This window comes from Delphinapterus leucas, chromosome 11 (assembly GCF_059928025.1).
Source record: "Delphinapterus leucas isolate spDelLeu-1000000601 "Yukka" chromosome 11, BTC_Dleu_Yukka2, whole genome shotgun sequence".
NCBI lineage: Eukaryota > Metazoa > Chordata > Mammalia > Artiodactyla > Monodontidae > Delphinapterus > Delphinapterus leucas.
In genome coordinates this window covers 83,236,911-83,253,178 of record NC_143139.1, presented here as the reverse complement: position 1 = coordinate 83,253,178, position 16,268 = coordinate 83,236,911, and the positions used below count along the sequence as shown (strand labels likewise).

The following is a 16,268-nucleotide window of genomic DNA, read 5'->3' as shown; positions in this document are numbered from 1 at the left end:
TGGTCTCCACAACTCTCAGCTGAGCCCCATATACATGAAGAATCTCTAAGCACTCCATGCAAGGCTGGGTTCTGGAAGCCTTCAATCTCTCCTCTGAACCCTCAAATTAAAGACAGACTAAAACGGATTCTTCCTGGAAAGAATGGAGACAACTCAGCATACAGATTCAAACTCTTTCAGAAGTGTAACCTCTTAATTCCAACTGCTGAATTTTGAGTGGCATAAATGCCCACCAGGAGATATCCTTCCCTGCCAACTACATAAACGAGAGAGAGAGAGAGAGAGAGAGAGAGAGAGAGAGAGAGAGAGAGAGAGAGAGACCCCTTTCTAAGGAAACACCAGGACTAATTCTCTTGCCAGACAAATCTACCACTCCATATACCGTCATCCTTGCTCTCCATCCAAATACGAGCCCCTCTAGTCATCTATCTCCCACACACTCTCATCTCCAAATGGCTCTGTGCTTCCCCTCTCCTCCCTTTCCACTCTTCTGCGTAATCAACACCCTTCTGGCCTTCTCCACTTCAGTGATCTTTTTACCACCACACATACTTAAGTGTTGGGAATGGGAATGAATCTCATTTTTACTCCAGTCAATAGCTTGTAAAACCTCCTGTTAGTTCAGTCCCACAAATTCAGCATGCCACTTCTTTCTCTTGCTTATCACCATGCTATAATGTCTTCCATTTTAAAAAGAAATCTTCCCTTGACACCACACCCTTTTCTGCCTGCAGCCCAATTTTTCTGCATTCCTCAGTGTAAACTGTTGGCATATTGCTTATATTCACCATTGCCACTTATTCTCTTCCCATTCTTTCTTAAATCCTCTCCTATTGGGATTTGGTCTCTACCAGAGTCACTGAGAAACTTCATTAAGGTCACCAGTGGCTAGCACGTGTCCAAATCAAAGATAAATTCTCAGTTCTCATCTTACTCACCCAGCAGCACTGGACACAGCTGATCACTGTGCTTTTCTTCATTTATTGAGACGATCATTTCTTTTCTCCTTTATTCATTTAATTTGCTGAATTTAATTGATGTTTTAAAAAGTTAAACCACGTTACAATGCCGAAATAAACTTCATCTCGTCGTGAAAGGTGACCTTTTTCATATAACTGGATTGTTTGATAATATTTTGTTTAGAATTTTTACATCTATGTTCGTGAGAAAGATTGGCCTATAATTTTCCCTTCTTATAACATCCTGGTCAGGTTTTGGTACCAAGTTTATGCTAGACTCATAAAAAGAGTAAGTAAATGTATCAGGATTCAATCAGAGAAACAGAACCACACACACATATATGCATGTATACTTATATATAAACATACACGATTTGTTACAGGGATTTGATATTGTGCAACTGTGGAAGCTAATTAAGCAGTCTTCATAAGATTCTTTCATTTGATGCTGGAGTCCACAGGGCTTCAAACAGTTGAAAAGGAAAGATGGATGTAAGGTAGGGAAGAGCAAGGACAAGCTGGAATCCACAAGCAAGTTGAAACCAATAAGGACAGACTGAAACTCTTATCAGATCTTGCTGCATCTGACATTGATGGTATGGATGTCCTGCAGGAAAGTTAGTGCCCTTTATCACAGAGCTACACACATGCACATATCCCAGGAGTCAGAGAAATGGAAAGTGGATTCAGGGGAATTGCAGGTCTGACTGCTGCCCCAAGCCAACCAGGTGAGCCGACAGGTAAGCAATACCATGTATGAGTTAAAAAATGGCCGCTGCTTCATTTCTATCCTCCAAATCTCACACAAGAATGTCTCTTGTGGCCCACTCCAACTAGAAGGACAGAAATTTTGGAAAGTGTAACTGAGGCTAGGCAAGTTGATACATTACAGAGCTACACAGAAACTGTTCCTCTTTTCTTATTTTCTGACACTTTTTGTAAGATTGTTATTATTGTTTGGAAGAATTTATCAGCGAAGTCATTTGGGCCTAGAGTTTTCTTTGTGACAAAGCGTTTTAATTTATAGATTCAATTTCCTTAATAGATATAGAAATATTTAGATTTTCTATTTCTTCTTGTGCCAGTCTTATGTCTCTTTGTCTACAGCATTTGTCTAGTTCAGGGGTCAGCAAACTATGGCCCTCAGGCTGTCTATATTTGTAAATAAAGTTTTACTGGGACACAGCCATACCCAATCATCACATATTGTGCATGGCTGATTTTGTGCTGCAGTGAAAGAGTTGAGCAGATGCAACTGTATAATCCACAAAGCCTGGAATATTTACCATGTGGACCTTTATAGAAAAACATTTTGCCAATCCTTGATCCATCTCATCTAAATTTGACAATTTCTTTGCAAAAAGTTGTTCATAATACTATCTAATGTCTATAAGATCTGTAGCAATGTTCCCTTTTTACATACCTGATATTAGTTGTGTGTGTCCTTCTTTCTTGATCAGTCTTGCTACAAGTCATCAATTTACTAATCTTTTAGCTTCGTTAAATTTTTCTATTGTATGATTGCATTCTATTTTATTGATTCCTGCTCTTATATTTAATAATTCCTTATATTTTCTTTGGGTTTACTTTGCTATTCTTTCACTAATTCCTTCAGATGTAAGCTTAAATCATTGACGTTTCCAATCTTTTTTATTTTCCAAAATATGCATTTTAGAGCTATGTATTTCCCTATAAGCACGTATTAACTGAATCCCACAAGTTATGCTGTGTTTTCATTATCACCAGTTCAAAATATCTTCTAATTTATATTGTGATTGTTTTCTTGAACCACATATTATTCAAAAGTATGTCGGTTAATATTTAAACATTTGTAGATAGTCTTAGTATTTTTCTGTTATTCATTTCTAGTTTAATAATTCCAGTGTGATAAGAAAATATACACTATGATTTCAAAGATGAAATTTGTTGAGACACAGAATATCCAAATCAGTTTTAAAAATGAACCGAGTTGAGTCATTTACACTCTTGACTTCAATATTACTCTAAAACTACAGTAATCAAGATAATATGGTACTGAGATAAGCACCAGTTAGATCAATAAACAAATTAGAGGGCCCAAAAATAAGTCTGTACTTTTGGTCACTTAATTTTTGATAAAGGCACCAAAGCAACAAAATAGGGGAAGGAGAATCTTTTCAACAAATGGTGCCTAAACAGCTTGGCATCCATATGAGAAAAGGAACTTAATCCCTACCTCACAATCACACCACACACAAAAATTAATTTGAAGTGGATCAAGGACCTAAATGTAAAAGTTAAAAGCTTTTAGACAAAGTATAGGGGGATATCTTCATGTCTCAAACATGTTGAGTGAAAGAAGCCTTACACAAAAGATTACATACTGCATAATTCCAAAACAGGCAAAACTAATTCACAGTGGGAAAAATCACAACAGTGATTTCCTCAGAGCTGAAGGTTGGGGTGAGGAGTGGAGGTGGGTGAGTAGTGGCAATTAACTATGAAGAGGCAAGAGATAACTTTCTGGGGTGATGACAATGTCTTATCTTGAGTGTAGGTTACATAGGTATATGCATTTATCAAAACTCAGGAAACATACACTTGTGATTTGTACATTTTTTGTAAATTTTACCTTAAAAGAAAAAAACTAAACAAATATTAAAAGCTAGTTAATGACATGCATGTTGAAGTAATTCGTGGAAAGTGTACTAATGTATGTAATATATTTTGAAGTGCATTAAAAGAACAAGATGATTACTAGAGGGATAGAAAGATGGACAGATAATAAAACAAATACACTAATAAATTAATGGTAGAATCTAGGTGGAGGTATACGGGTTTTTCACTGTATAAATTTGAGAAGGAATTCTAAGTTTATTTATATCTTTTGATAATATAAATGAGTAATCTTGGTTTTAAGACTCATAAAATTAGCCATTAAGAAATTCATGGTTCTAAGTAAAATAATGACCAATCTCTAATTTGGGTTGCATTGAATTTATTGGCATCACATGGCAAAGATATGTTAATTAAAGGAAAGAGAATTTCAAAAAAGTGATTTACAAATATATGGTGTTTGTAGTAGTTATTCAGAAAATGAAGATTGCATTTGATATAAACTTTTTGCCTTTCCAAGGTTTTCTGAACCACCCAAGCCCATCTGGCAATAGTTTTTCTTCTTCAAAGTTCCTTTCTACCACTTGGGGACACTTAATTTTCAGCATCGATGGAAAAGAAATCTACTATGCTCCATTGCACATCAGAGTAACCAATGTTTAAAAAAAATTATCATTTAAAAAAACTGGAAACTATCTCCGTAATTAAATGGTTATGGGAAAACCTCATAATGTTCAGAGACTATGACAATTTAAGCAAAATAAAGGAAAACATTAACTAAGTTTTCTAAACTGTCAAAATGGTTTGGATTTGGTCCCAATTTTGGGTGAAGATCAGCCAAACCAATTCATCTGGTGGAAATTTAAAACAAAATACATAATTGTTAATATTTATTACACTTCCAGAACAACAGCTAAGAAAAAAGGTTACCATTAATGAGGAATTTTTTAGATTAAACAGCCACCTCCAAAGCAGGTTCATACCCTGGGAAAAAAACCAGGGCACAATTAACAACATTAAAAAAATAAGGCAGCCCTAAGAGCAAAGAAGTCAGAGGACTTCGAAGTCTTTTATTTATAAATACACTCTCAGGAAACATGTACCTAATTAGATTTAAATAGTCCCCAAGAGAATTAGCAGCTAACTACACCCATCTCTGATCAAATATATTTAAAGAAATCAGAATATTAAACAGCACCATTTAAGAATTTGAAATATAGCCCCATAACACGAGTTTAAAAGGAAATAATTTAATATGCAATACCATATACATTTTGTGCAAATGGATTCAAATTCCCTTGCAGAGATTCCACTAAAGAACGAATTGAGACGTCCATTTCCAGCAACATGGCAGACCACTTGTATAGAGAACACCTCTCAGTAAAAAACTGAAAATGCTAAGTATGGCTGGACTGGTGGTAAAATAAGAAAAACCACAGAAGGCCAGAAAAGAGAAAGTGCAATATTCCACAGGGGTTAACAAGGATTAGAGCCTGCATTTGCTCAGAGATTCTGTGAATTCCTGGTGGCTTAGCACCTGGTTTTAATGGCCCACATGTGCTGAAAGAGAAGACAGCACATGTGGGCCGTAGAAGGAAACATGCCTGTGTCAGGAATGGCTCTGAGAAGAAGTGGGGGGTGGGGGGAGGGGAATTACACACACACACACACACACACACCAGAGAACTCCTAATGACAAAAGAATACTCGCTTAGTTTGGTACTTGCACTAACTCTGTGGCCTGAAAAACTGCAAGAAGAAATTTTGGTTTAAAGTGGCCCTGGAAGGACTTCCCTGGTGGTCCAGTGGTTAAGAATCTGCCTTCCAATGCAGGGGACGCAGGTTCAATCCCTGGTCGGGGAACTAAGATCCCACATGCTGCAGGGCAAATAAGCCCATTATGCCTCAACTACTGGGCCCACGCACCTCAACTAGAGAGCCCATGTGCCGCAAACTACAGAGCCCACACGCTCTAGAACTCGTGTGCCACAACTACAGAGCCCACATGCCACAACGAACAGCCCACGCTGCAACGAAAGATCCAGAATGTCGCAACGAAGGTCCCGCATGCCTCAAATAAGACCCGACATGGCAAAAAAACCCCATAAAATAAAGTGGTCCTGGACTGGTACTGCTCCAGGCACCTGGCAGAAGAAAACACAGGAATTTCAAATTTTCCTTTGGATGCAGCTCAATGAATACAGGAACAAAATAAAAATTCACTAAACACATGAAGAAGACATTATGAGCTAGGATCAGAAGAAGTAACAAACTGCAGAATCAAATAAGCAAATATACGAGACACTTGAATAACTAGGTACAAATATAAAATGTTTAAAGATAAAAATAAATAAATGTTTAATAGATTTAAGACAATAAAATAGATTGAAAACATGAATAAAAAATAGAAAACCATAATTGAACCAGGCAGATCTGAAAAGAAACCAACTAGAACTTTTAAAAAATATAAGAAGTTAAATTCAAAGCTCAATGCACAGGTTAAACAGCAGATTAAATACAAGTGAAAGTGTACTGGTGAACTGGAATACAACTCTGAAGAAATTATTTAAAATGCAGCACACAGAGAGAAAGAGAAAAATAGGAAACAGAGGTTATAAGATATGGAGGATAGAGTGAGCAGGCAGGCCCAATATATATCTATTGGGAATTCCAGAAGAAAAAACAAGAGAACAGGGGAGAAGAAATATTCAAAGAAATAATAACTAATACTTTTCCAGAATTCATGAAAAACATCAACCCTCAGATTCAAGAACCTAAACCAGGATAAATTATAAGAAATTCATGCCCAGACACATCATGTAAAACTGCAGAACAATGAAGTCAAAGAGAAGATTTTAAAAGCAGCTAGATAGAATACAGAGATTACATATAAAGGAATCATGATTAAAACCAATAGCTGAATTCTCTGCAGTAACAATGAAAACCAGAAGAATTGAAGCAATAATAAAGTACTAAGGGAAAACAACTGTCAACTGAGTAATTTTATAGTCATGAAAATAATTTTCAATAGCAAGAGACATTTAATTAAAACAAAACAAAGCTTAGTTTATTATTAACAGAACTTCACTAAGTTAGCATCTAACTTAGTATACTTCAGAAACATGTACTTCAGAAAGAAGATAAATGATTGTCCAAAGAAAAAAAGATCTCAGATATAAAAGGAAATGGTGAGGAAAATAATAGTAAACTTGTAGGTAAATCTAAACCAATGTTAACTGTATAAAATAATAAAATAATCCCTAATTTGTTTCATTAAAAAAATCAAGATAGAACTTAAATCTTTGAAAATAATAGCATACAAATTAGGAATGGTGGTGACCAGAGTTAAGGATTTTCAGGTCTTCACATTATTTGCAAGGAGGACAAAAATACTGGTTAACTTTAAATGTAAATAACTGAAGATGATATTAAAATGTCTAGGGTACCCTTTAAAACAATGAGAAATAGATTAAACGTAAATCACAAGGCAAGAAAGGGAAGGAGGAAACATATTAGAACAAATAAAAATCACAAAAGAAGACAGTAGTACTGAATATTAGTAATTCAGTAAACAGAATAAATGTAAATGGACTAAACTCTCCAAGACAAAGAAGGTCAGATAAAAAATTCCAGATTCAGCTATATGATATTTTCAACATACACATATAAGACATACAGATGATACAGGAAAGGTGATAGTAATAAACACATTAATAAACGTAGAGAGGGTCATGACACATAGTTTGGTTTATGGGAAAGACAAAACAATCTCTAATTTGAATGTCCTAATAACATAAGCTCAAAATAAATGAAGCAAAAATTACAAACTACAGGGCTTCCCTGGTAGCGCAGTGGTTGAGAGTCCACCTGCCGATGCAGGGGACACGGGTTCGTGCCCCAGTCTGGGAAGATCCCACATGCCGCAGAGCGGCTGGGCCTGTGAGCCATGGCCACTGAGCCTGTGCGTCTGGAGCCTGTGCTCCGCAACGGGAGAGGCCACAGCAGTGAGAGGCCCGTGTACCGCAAAAAAAAAAAAATTACAAACTACAAATATAATTAGATAAACCCATTATCATAGTGAAAGGTTTGCAAATATCTCTCTCAGTAACTGACAGTTCATGCAGACAAAAAAATCAATAAGACAGAAGATTTGAACAACATATTATCATGTTTCATCCTCTAGACACATACAGAACCCTGCTTTCAAAAATAATGTATACATAGGGCTTCCCTGGTGGCGTAGTGGTTAAGAATCCACCTACCGATGCAGGGGACATGGGTTTGATCCCTGGTCCAGGAAGATCCCACATGCCGTGGAGCAACTAAGCCCATTCGCCACAACTACTGAGCCTGCTCTATAGAGCCCACGAGCACAACTACTGAGCCCACATGTCTCAACTACTGAAGCCTGCATGCCTAGAGCCCATGCTCCACAACAAGAGAAGCCACCACAATGAGAAGCCCGTGCACCACAATGAAGAGAGGCCCCCACTCGCCACAACTAGAGAAAACCCACATGCAGCAATGAAGACCCATTGCAGCCAAAAATAAATAAATAAATAAATTTATTAAAAAAAATAATGTCTACATATGCTTTTCAAGAATTTTCAGAACTTTTACACAAAATAAAGATATCATAGGCCATAAGGCAAGTTTCTGTATGTTGAACCATATGAAATTACTATTTGTATGTCAAAAACAGTTGAAAATCATCACTTGCAAATACTTCAACCTAATACTGATTTCAATTACTCTATAATTTATAGAACAAGATTTCTGACAACAACTCAATTTGTTTGGAATTCGGTATCCTCTCCCCCAAAGTTTCAATTCCCATATATTCTAAATGCTAAAAATATCTAAGTAATTAACGGGTTGAAGAAGAAATAATAATGAAAATTATAAAAACTTGGAATTAAACATTGAATATTCTACCTATCAAAACTGTGGGACTTAAGAGATTTCCCTGGAGATCCAACGGTTAAGACTCTGCACTCCCAACGCATAGGGCAAGGGTTCGATCACTGGTCTGGGAACTAAGATGCCGCATGCTGCAGGGCACAGCCAAAAAAAAAAAAAAATTGCGGGACTTAATAAAAATGATACATAAAGGGAGATGTATAATCTTTAATGCCAGTATTTTTTAAAAGTCTAAATATTAATGAGTTATTCTAAATTAGTAAGTTAGAAAAATAGTAAAATGAACCTCAAATTTAAGAAATAATAAAAAGCAGAAATTAACAAAATAGAAAAAATATATAGTGAAGATCAACAAAGCCAAAAGGTTTTTTAAAGGCCAGCAAAATTGATAAACCTATATAGCAAGCGTGATCAAATTACAGAGGCAGAGGAGAGAGAGACAGAGACCAAAAGATCACAAATAAGCATAATTAGAATGAAATACAACTACAGATGAAGCAAGGCTTAAAAAACTTAGAAGAAAATATCATAACTAACTTTACACTAGAATATTTGAAAACAAGAGAAATGGACAAATTCTATAAAAATTTAAATCCTTAAAACAAACTAAAAAAGAAACAGAGGGGCTTCCGTGGTGGCACAGTGGTTGGGGGTCCGCCTGCCGATGCAGGGGGCACGGGTTTGTGCCCCAGTCCGGGAGGATCCCACGTGCCGCGAAGTGGCTGGGCCTGTGAGCCATGGCCGCTGGGCCTGCGCATCCGGAGCCTGTGCTCCATGGCGGGAGAGGCCACAGCGGTGAGAGGCCCGCGTACCACAAAAAAAAAAAAGAAAAAAAAAGAAACAGAGAAGCTGAATGTTCCTACAACTCTGAAAAAAGTGAATCAACCATTAAGCCCACCAACAAAACACCAAGCCCACATCACTTTACAGGAGAAGAAAAAAAGGAATAAACCCTGCCCCCTGCTTCATTTTATGAAGCTAGTACAACCTTAATGCCTTGGCAGACAAAGGCAATAGAAGAAAGGGAAATTACAGATCAATCTCACTCATGATAATAAATGAAAAATATATAAATCAAATATTACCAAATTGAATACAATAATATTTTAAAAGATTTGTTTCATAAACACATGGTTGCTTTAACATGAGAAAAATCTGTTCATTTTCTCAATGAAACACTGAAAGAGAAAAAGTATGATCGTTTCAATAGATACAGAAAAAGTATTCAATAACATTCAACAATTCATGACAAAAGTTATTAGTAAGCCAGAAATAGAAAAGAACTTCCTGCAAGTTATAAAGGGTGTCTACATAAAAATCTAGAGCAAACATCATATTCGATGGTGAAAAGTTAAAAGCATTCTCTGTAAAATAAGTAATACGTCAAAGATATCTTATCTCCATGTCCAACATTTACAGAAGGTTTCAGTCTGTTCGCACACGTGGACAGACACACAGATAAATACACACAAACACACACGCTTGCAAGAAGGAAATAAAATGTCATTATTTTATTATTTATATCAACTGTCTTCATGGAAAACCTTAAAGAGTTAATACATTTATAAACTATTGAATTAAATAATAATTATTATTATTATTAGGGAATTAAAGACTTTAACAAGTTTTTTGTATATAAGAGCACTAAACAAAAGCCAACTGCATGTGTACAAACCAGCAATAATGCTAGAAAAGGTATTTTAAAAGATAAAATTTATAATAACTAAAAATAAGGAGCTTAATTATAATTAAATTATAAACAATTATAAATCTTGCAACAAAAGATAAGCAAGACCTTTATGAAGAAAACAACAAAATGTCATTAAAAGATTAAAGAAGTTCAAAATAAATATGGAAAAATACCTTTGTACTTTGTATTCATGTTCGTGAATAAGAAAATAAATTATCTACCAATGGCATTTTTCACAGAAGTAGAACAAAAAATTTCACAATTTGTATGGAAACACAAAAGACCCTGAAGAGCCAAAGCAATCTTGAAAAGAAAACGGAGCTGGAGGAATCAGGCTCCCTGATTTCAGACTACACTACAAAGCTACAGTAATCAAGACAGTCTGGTACTGGCACAAAAACAGAAATATAGATCAATGGAACAGGATAGAAAGCCCAGAGATAAATCCACGCACATATGGTCACTTTATCTTTGACAAAGAAGGCAAGAATATACAATGGGGAAAAGACAGCCTCTTCAATAACTGGTATTGGGAAAAGTGGACAGCTACATGTAAAAGAATGAAATTAGAACACTCCCTAACACCATATACAAAAATAAACTCAAAATGGATTAAATACCTAAATGTAAGGCCAGACACTATAAAACTGTTAGAGGAAAACATAGGCAGAACACTATGACATAAATCACAGCAAGATCCTTTTTGACCCACCTCCTAGAGAAATGGAAATAAAAACAAAAATAAACAAATGGGACCTAATGAAATTTAAAAGCTTTTGCACAGCAAAGGAAACCATAAACAAGAAGAAAAGATAATGCTCAGAATGGGAGAAAATATTTGCAAACAAAGCAACTGACAAAGGATTGATTAATCTCCAAAATATACAAACAGCTCATGCAGCTCAATATCAAAGAAACAAACAACCCAATTCAAAAATGGGCAGAAGACCTAAATACATTTCTCCAAAGAAGATATACAGATTTTCAACAAACACATGAAAGGATGCTCAACATCACTAATCATTAGAGAAATGCAAATCGAAACTACAATGAGGTATCACCTCACACTGATCAGAATCGCCATCATCAAAAAATCTATAAACAATAAATGCTGGAGAGGGTGTGGAGAAAAGGGAACCCTGTGGCACTGTTGGTGGGAATGTAAATTGATACAGCCACTACGGAGAACAGTATGGAGGTTCTTTACAAAACTAAAAATAGAACTACCATATGACCCAGCAATCCCACTACTGGGCATATACCCTGAGAAAACCATAATCCAAAAGGAGTCATGTATCATAATGTTCACTGCAGCACTATTTACAATAGCCAGGACATGGAAGCAACCTAAGTGTCCATCATCGGATGAATGGATAAAGAAGATGGATGTGGCACATATATACAATGGAATATTATTCAGCCATAAAAAGAAACGAAATTGAGTTATTTGTAGTGAGGTGGATGGACCTAGAGTCTGTCATACAGAGTGAAGTAAGTCAGAAAGAGAAAGACAAATACCGTATGCTAACACATATATATGGAATCTAAGAAAAAAAAAATGTCACGAAGAACCTAGGGGTAAGACAGGAATAAAGACAAAGACCTACTAGAGAATGGACTTGAGGATATGGGGAGGGGGAAGGGTAAGCTGTGACAAAGTGAGAGAGTGGCATGGACATATATACACTACCAAACATAAAACAGATAGCTAGTGGGAAGCAGCTGCATAGCACAGGGAGATCAGCTCGGTGCTTTGTGACCACCTAGAGGGGTGGGATAGGGAGGGTGGGAGGGAGGGAGACGCAAGAGGGAAGAGATATGGGAACATATGTATATGTACAACTGATTCACTTTGTTATAAAGCAGAAACTAACATACCATTGTAAAGCAATTATACTCCAATAAAGATGTAAAAAAAAAGTTATTTTAAAGTTGTAGTAATAATAAATAATACTGTAGATTTGGCAGTGGAATAGAGAGTTCAGAAAGAGACCTACACATGTATAGAAGCCTAATATACTGCAGAGATGGCATTGCAGATTAGTGGAGACAGGATGAATTATTCAAGAAATATATAAGGACATAAAAAGAAAAAAGGTCATGAAGAACCTAGGGGCAAGACGGGAATAAAGACACAGACCTACTAGAGAATGGACTTGAGGACACGGGGAGGGGGAAGGGTAAGCTGGGACAAAGTGAGAGAGTGGCATGGACATAGATACACTACCAAATGTAAAACAGATAGCTAGTGGAAAGCAGCCGCATAGCACAGGGAGATCAGCTCGGTGCTTTGTGATCACCTAGAGGAGTGGGATAGGGAGGGTGGGAGGGAGGGAGACACAAGTGGGAAGAGCTATGGGGATATATGTATATGTATAACTGATTCACTTTGTTATAAAGCAGAAACTAACACACCACTGTAAAGCAACTATACTCCAATAAAGATGTTTAAAAAAAAAGAAATATATAAGGACATTTGGAAAAGTTAAAATTTCTTTCTCACACACAAGATTCTAGATGAATTAAAAATTTAAATGTGAAAGTCAAAACACTTAAACTTTTAGAATATATAGAAGTATGATAATGACCTCAGGGTTTGGAAGGATTTCCAAATAACATAAATACTAACCATAAAAAGAAAAAAAAAAAGAAATTTAAACATTAAAATTAAGGAGTTTAGTTCACCAAAAGACACCATGAAGCAGTTCAAAAGATAAGAAGTGTGAGAAAAAATACAATATTTTAAACATATACAACTAACAAAGAATTAATATCCAGCATATATAAAGAACTCCCATGAATCAACAAGAAAAACCCAAACAATCTGATAGAGAAATAGACAAATTTTTCTTTAAAAGGCATTTTACTTAAGCACATGAAAAGGCATCCTACGTCTTTGGTAATTAGAGAAATAAACATTAAAAGCACAATAAGATACCCAAGTGTTAACTAGAACCTGGAGCAGTAAGAACTCTCATAACCTGCAGGTGGGAGTTTAAATTGGTTACTACTATTCTGTAACCATTTTGGCATTAATAAAGCTGAAATGTACATACTCCAAGACCCAGCAATTCCATAAGTAGAAATATACCCTAGAAAAACTATTGCACATATATACCAGAAGACATACACAAGAATGTATTCTCTTACTCTACAGGGCCAACATTACAAATTAACTCTGAAATGTTTAATTAAAAATCATACAACATATTATCCAAAATTAACATTTATGGAGCACATAAATATTCTCTTCATGGACTTCTTATTCATTAATTGCTAAACTCATTAATAAATATCAGTAATACCCTTTTGTAAATATAGAGATAAAACACACCTGACAGGTCAATTTTAGATATAACATGAATGACTTTTTGTTCATACTGACAGGCATATATACTTTAAATACCAAAGGCTATTCCGAGCATTTATGGAAAAAATTCTTTCTGAAGATTATTTCCACTTAATCAGGATTAAATGTATTTAAACTTTGATGCTTATTATCCTGAGTGAAAGAAATAACTTTAGTTTTCATATTTTACTTAATCAGAAAATAAACAGAAGGGAACAATATGAATAAACAAGAATATGGAGAGCCTGATGTCCTGTGGTCTTCCTTAATAACAACCCATTTTCAAGAGACTATAATCTCCTCAACAGAAGCTCTCTACCAAAGATCTTAATCAGATTCTGAGAAAATTCACACTCAAAATAAACAATATGCCACTAAAACCCAAACAGTGTAAGTATTAGCAGCTATACAAAAAGTTAGCTTCTATCTAATGAGTCATTTTTAAAATGACAAAAGTCTAAGTCTTTCAAGTGCTTTCTATTCAAGCTGGAAAATATATAAAGGTAGGAATCATTTACAAAGCAGGTTGAGAAATTTTACCTCATTTTACACATCCTTGTTTGACTCCATGCAAACATCAAACTAAGAATGGCAAAAATGAGTTTCTCTTCCTACATATTAATACTAACTTTTTCTTTGCTTTCTCAAGGTGTTTCGCCTTCAGCCTCCAAGTCAATAAGAAATTTAGAAGATGACATGGTATTTAAAACACTGAGGTTGGGGAAAGCCTTTCAGAAGGAAGATACTGAAGAAAAATCAATTGTTGTTCCTTCCCTGGAGGAATATAAGAATGATGAGAGCAATTTCATGAATGATGAGGAAAACAAAAATTCAAAGGTAAGTGGCAATGTGACTTATCCTTTATTTCAGTGGAAATTTGAATGATGTTTATGAATCCTTTGGAAGTAAAGTCGATACTTTTATAAGCAGAAGTATGTGAAAAAAGTCACAATATGCATTAGGACAATTGATCAAATTTCCTACATACCAGGTTGTTCTTCCATTCTGGAAAACATCTCTTATTCAAAAGGTTTTTATTCCCTGAAAACCTTGTATCTAAAATATTTTTTAGAGTCAAAACAGTGTAGAGCATCTTTGATCAATAAGAATATTACACAATTGTATCATAGTTCTATTCCCAATAAGACAGCTAAAACACAAATCAACCTTTTCTTTACAGAATGCAGGTTCCAAACACAATTTCTTAAATAATGGTCTGCCACTGAATCTGGCTATAAAACCTTATCTTGCACTAAAAGGATCTGTAGCTTTTCCAGCTGAGAATGAAGTTCAAAATACTGAATCAATACAAGAAAAGAGAGAAATTGCAGATGAAGAAAACTCAGCTAAATTTCCTATAGGAAGGAGAGATTTTGACAGTGAGTAGTCTTTTTAAAATTCAATTCTTATATCTTAATATCATAAAATAGAAATCTGAATTTAATTGAATTTGGGTCCAATCACGACAAAATCAAACAAGACCATGGTTCAATTTACTTGATTTTAAGTGACCCCTGCAAAAGATGTGAAATTTAAAAGTATTTAATTGGTTACTATAATTAGTTATTAGTTACTATAATTTTGATTTACTCAGAATTAGCTATACTAGATCCATTCTTTCATTTCTAATCAATTTTGTGTGATACTAGTCCTTTAAACAATTTAAGCTTTTTTTTCCTTCAGTGCTCAGGTGTATGCTGGGAAGAGTCTATCGACCTTGCTGGCAAGTCTGATACCTGTTGGTCCACATCATCATTTCAGAAGAAAACAAAATCATTTAATTGCCTGTGGGGAAAAAAGCCCTTAATGTTACTATGACTTGTATTATTTTAAATGTCTGTTTTCAAAGAAAGTAGTATTAAGATATACCTAAATGATATGCTTTACCTGTGCATTAAACTTTGTGAATATTCTGCATAATTATGACTTACTAGTATTTTTTAAACAATGCTTAACATGCTAACCTTACATACACTGCAGACCAAAATAATAAAGCACCATAATTTACACCTTGATCTCTTAAAAATTAAGTAGATGGGGGCTTCCCTGGTGGCGCAGTGGTTGAGAGTCCGCCTGACGATGCAGGGGACACGGGTTCATACTCCGGTCCGGGAAGATCCCACATGCCACGGAGCGGCTGGGCCCGTGAGCCATGGCCGCTGAGCCTGCACGTCCGGAGTCTGTGCTCCGCAACGGGAGAGGCCACAACAGTGAGAGGCCCGCGTACCACAAAAAAAAAAAAAAAAAAAAATTAAGCAGATGCCTTTGGTGAATGTTTTTATATATACATAAACCTAAAGAACATAAAAGACAAATTCATAGTCTAAAAAACTGAGTTAACTTTGTCTGGCCAGTAATCAATTTGTTCTTGGCGGTACATTTGTTGCTTTTTGCAGCTCTAACTAGTTTGCCATCTAATTTACTCTGCAAATCTTTTGATGCCTTAGGTATCTTAACATTTTTGTGTTGAGGTGGTTCGTTTCCATTATCACAGAGAATATTTTCATCATCCAAATCCACCTGTTTCCTTTTTGAGCCTTTATTTCCTGTCAGACTGATTGATTTTCTTGCCACTTTTTCATTTTTACTTCTGTCCAGATGAACATTTCCAGAACTTGTTCCAATTGTTGGTCTTCCAACAGATGAATTTACACCTCCTGTTATGCAAGATGAAAAGAGGAAAGAAATTATATAATACTTAAAATTATTATACATGAGAATTTTACAAAAAACTTTTTAAATGGCTAAAGAATAT

At 35.3% G+C, this 16,268-nt stretch overlaps 2 protein-coding genes across 2 annotated transcripts in view; one reads left to right on the top strand and one right to left on the bottom strand.

The window, feature by feature from the left end:
* Window positions 1-290: 290 nt before the first annotated feature.
* Window positions 291-16,268, bottom strand: part of PARPBP (PARP1 binding protein) — a 99,029-nt gene continuing 83,051 nt past the window's right edge. The window contains exon 11 of the mRNA XM_022599977.2: window positions 291-16,170. Within this exon, the coding sequence (XP_022455685.1) occupies window positions 15,830-16,170 (341 nt within the window). The 3' untranslated portion in view covers window positions 291-15,829. The remainder of the gene's footprint in view (window positions 16,171-16,268) is intronic.
* Window positions 14,016-15,015, top strand: PMCH (pro-melanin concentrating hormone). The gene is made up of 2 exons (XM_022599982.3): window positions 14,016-14,350; window positions 14,694-15,015. Exons 1-2 carry the CDS (start codon window positions 14,102-14,104, stop codon window positions 14,898-14,900), a joined length of 456 nt encoding a protein of 151 aa, XP_022455690.1. The 5' UTR covers window positions 14,016-14,101; the 3' UTR covers window positions 14,901-15,015.

Bases quoted from the DNA above. Each gene is read 5' to 3' on its own strand.
- PMCH (XM_022599982.3), top strand. From the start codon at position 14,102: ATGGCAAAAATGAGTTTCTCTTCCTACATATTAATACTAACTTTTTCT. The intron at 14,351-14,693 runs GTAAGTGGCAAT...TTTTCTTTACAG, and splicing joins AGGAAAACAAAAATTCAAAG to AATGCAGGTTCCAAACACAA.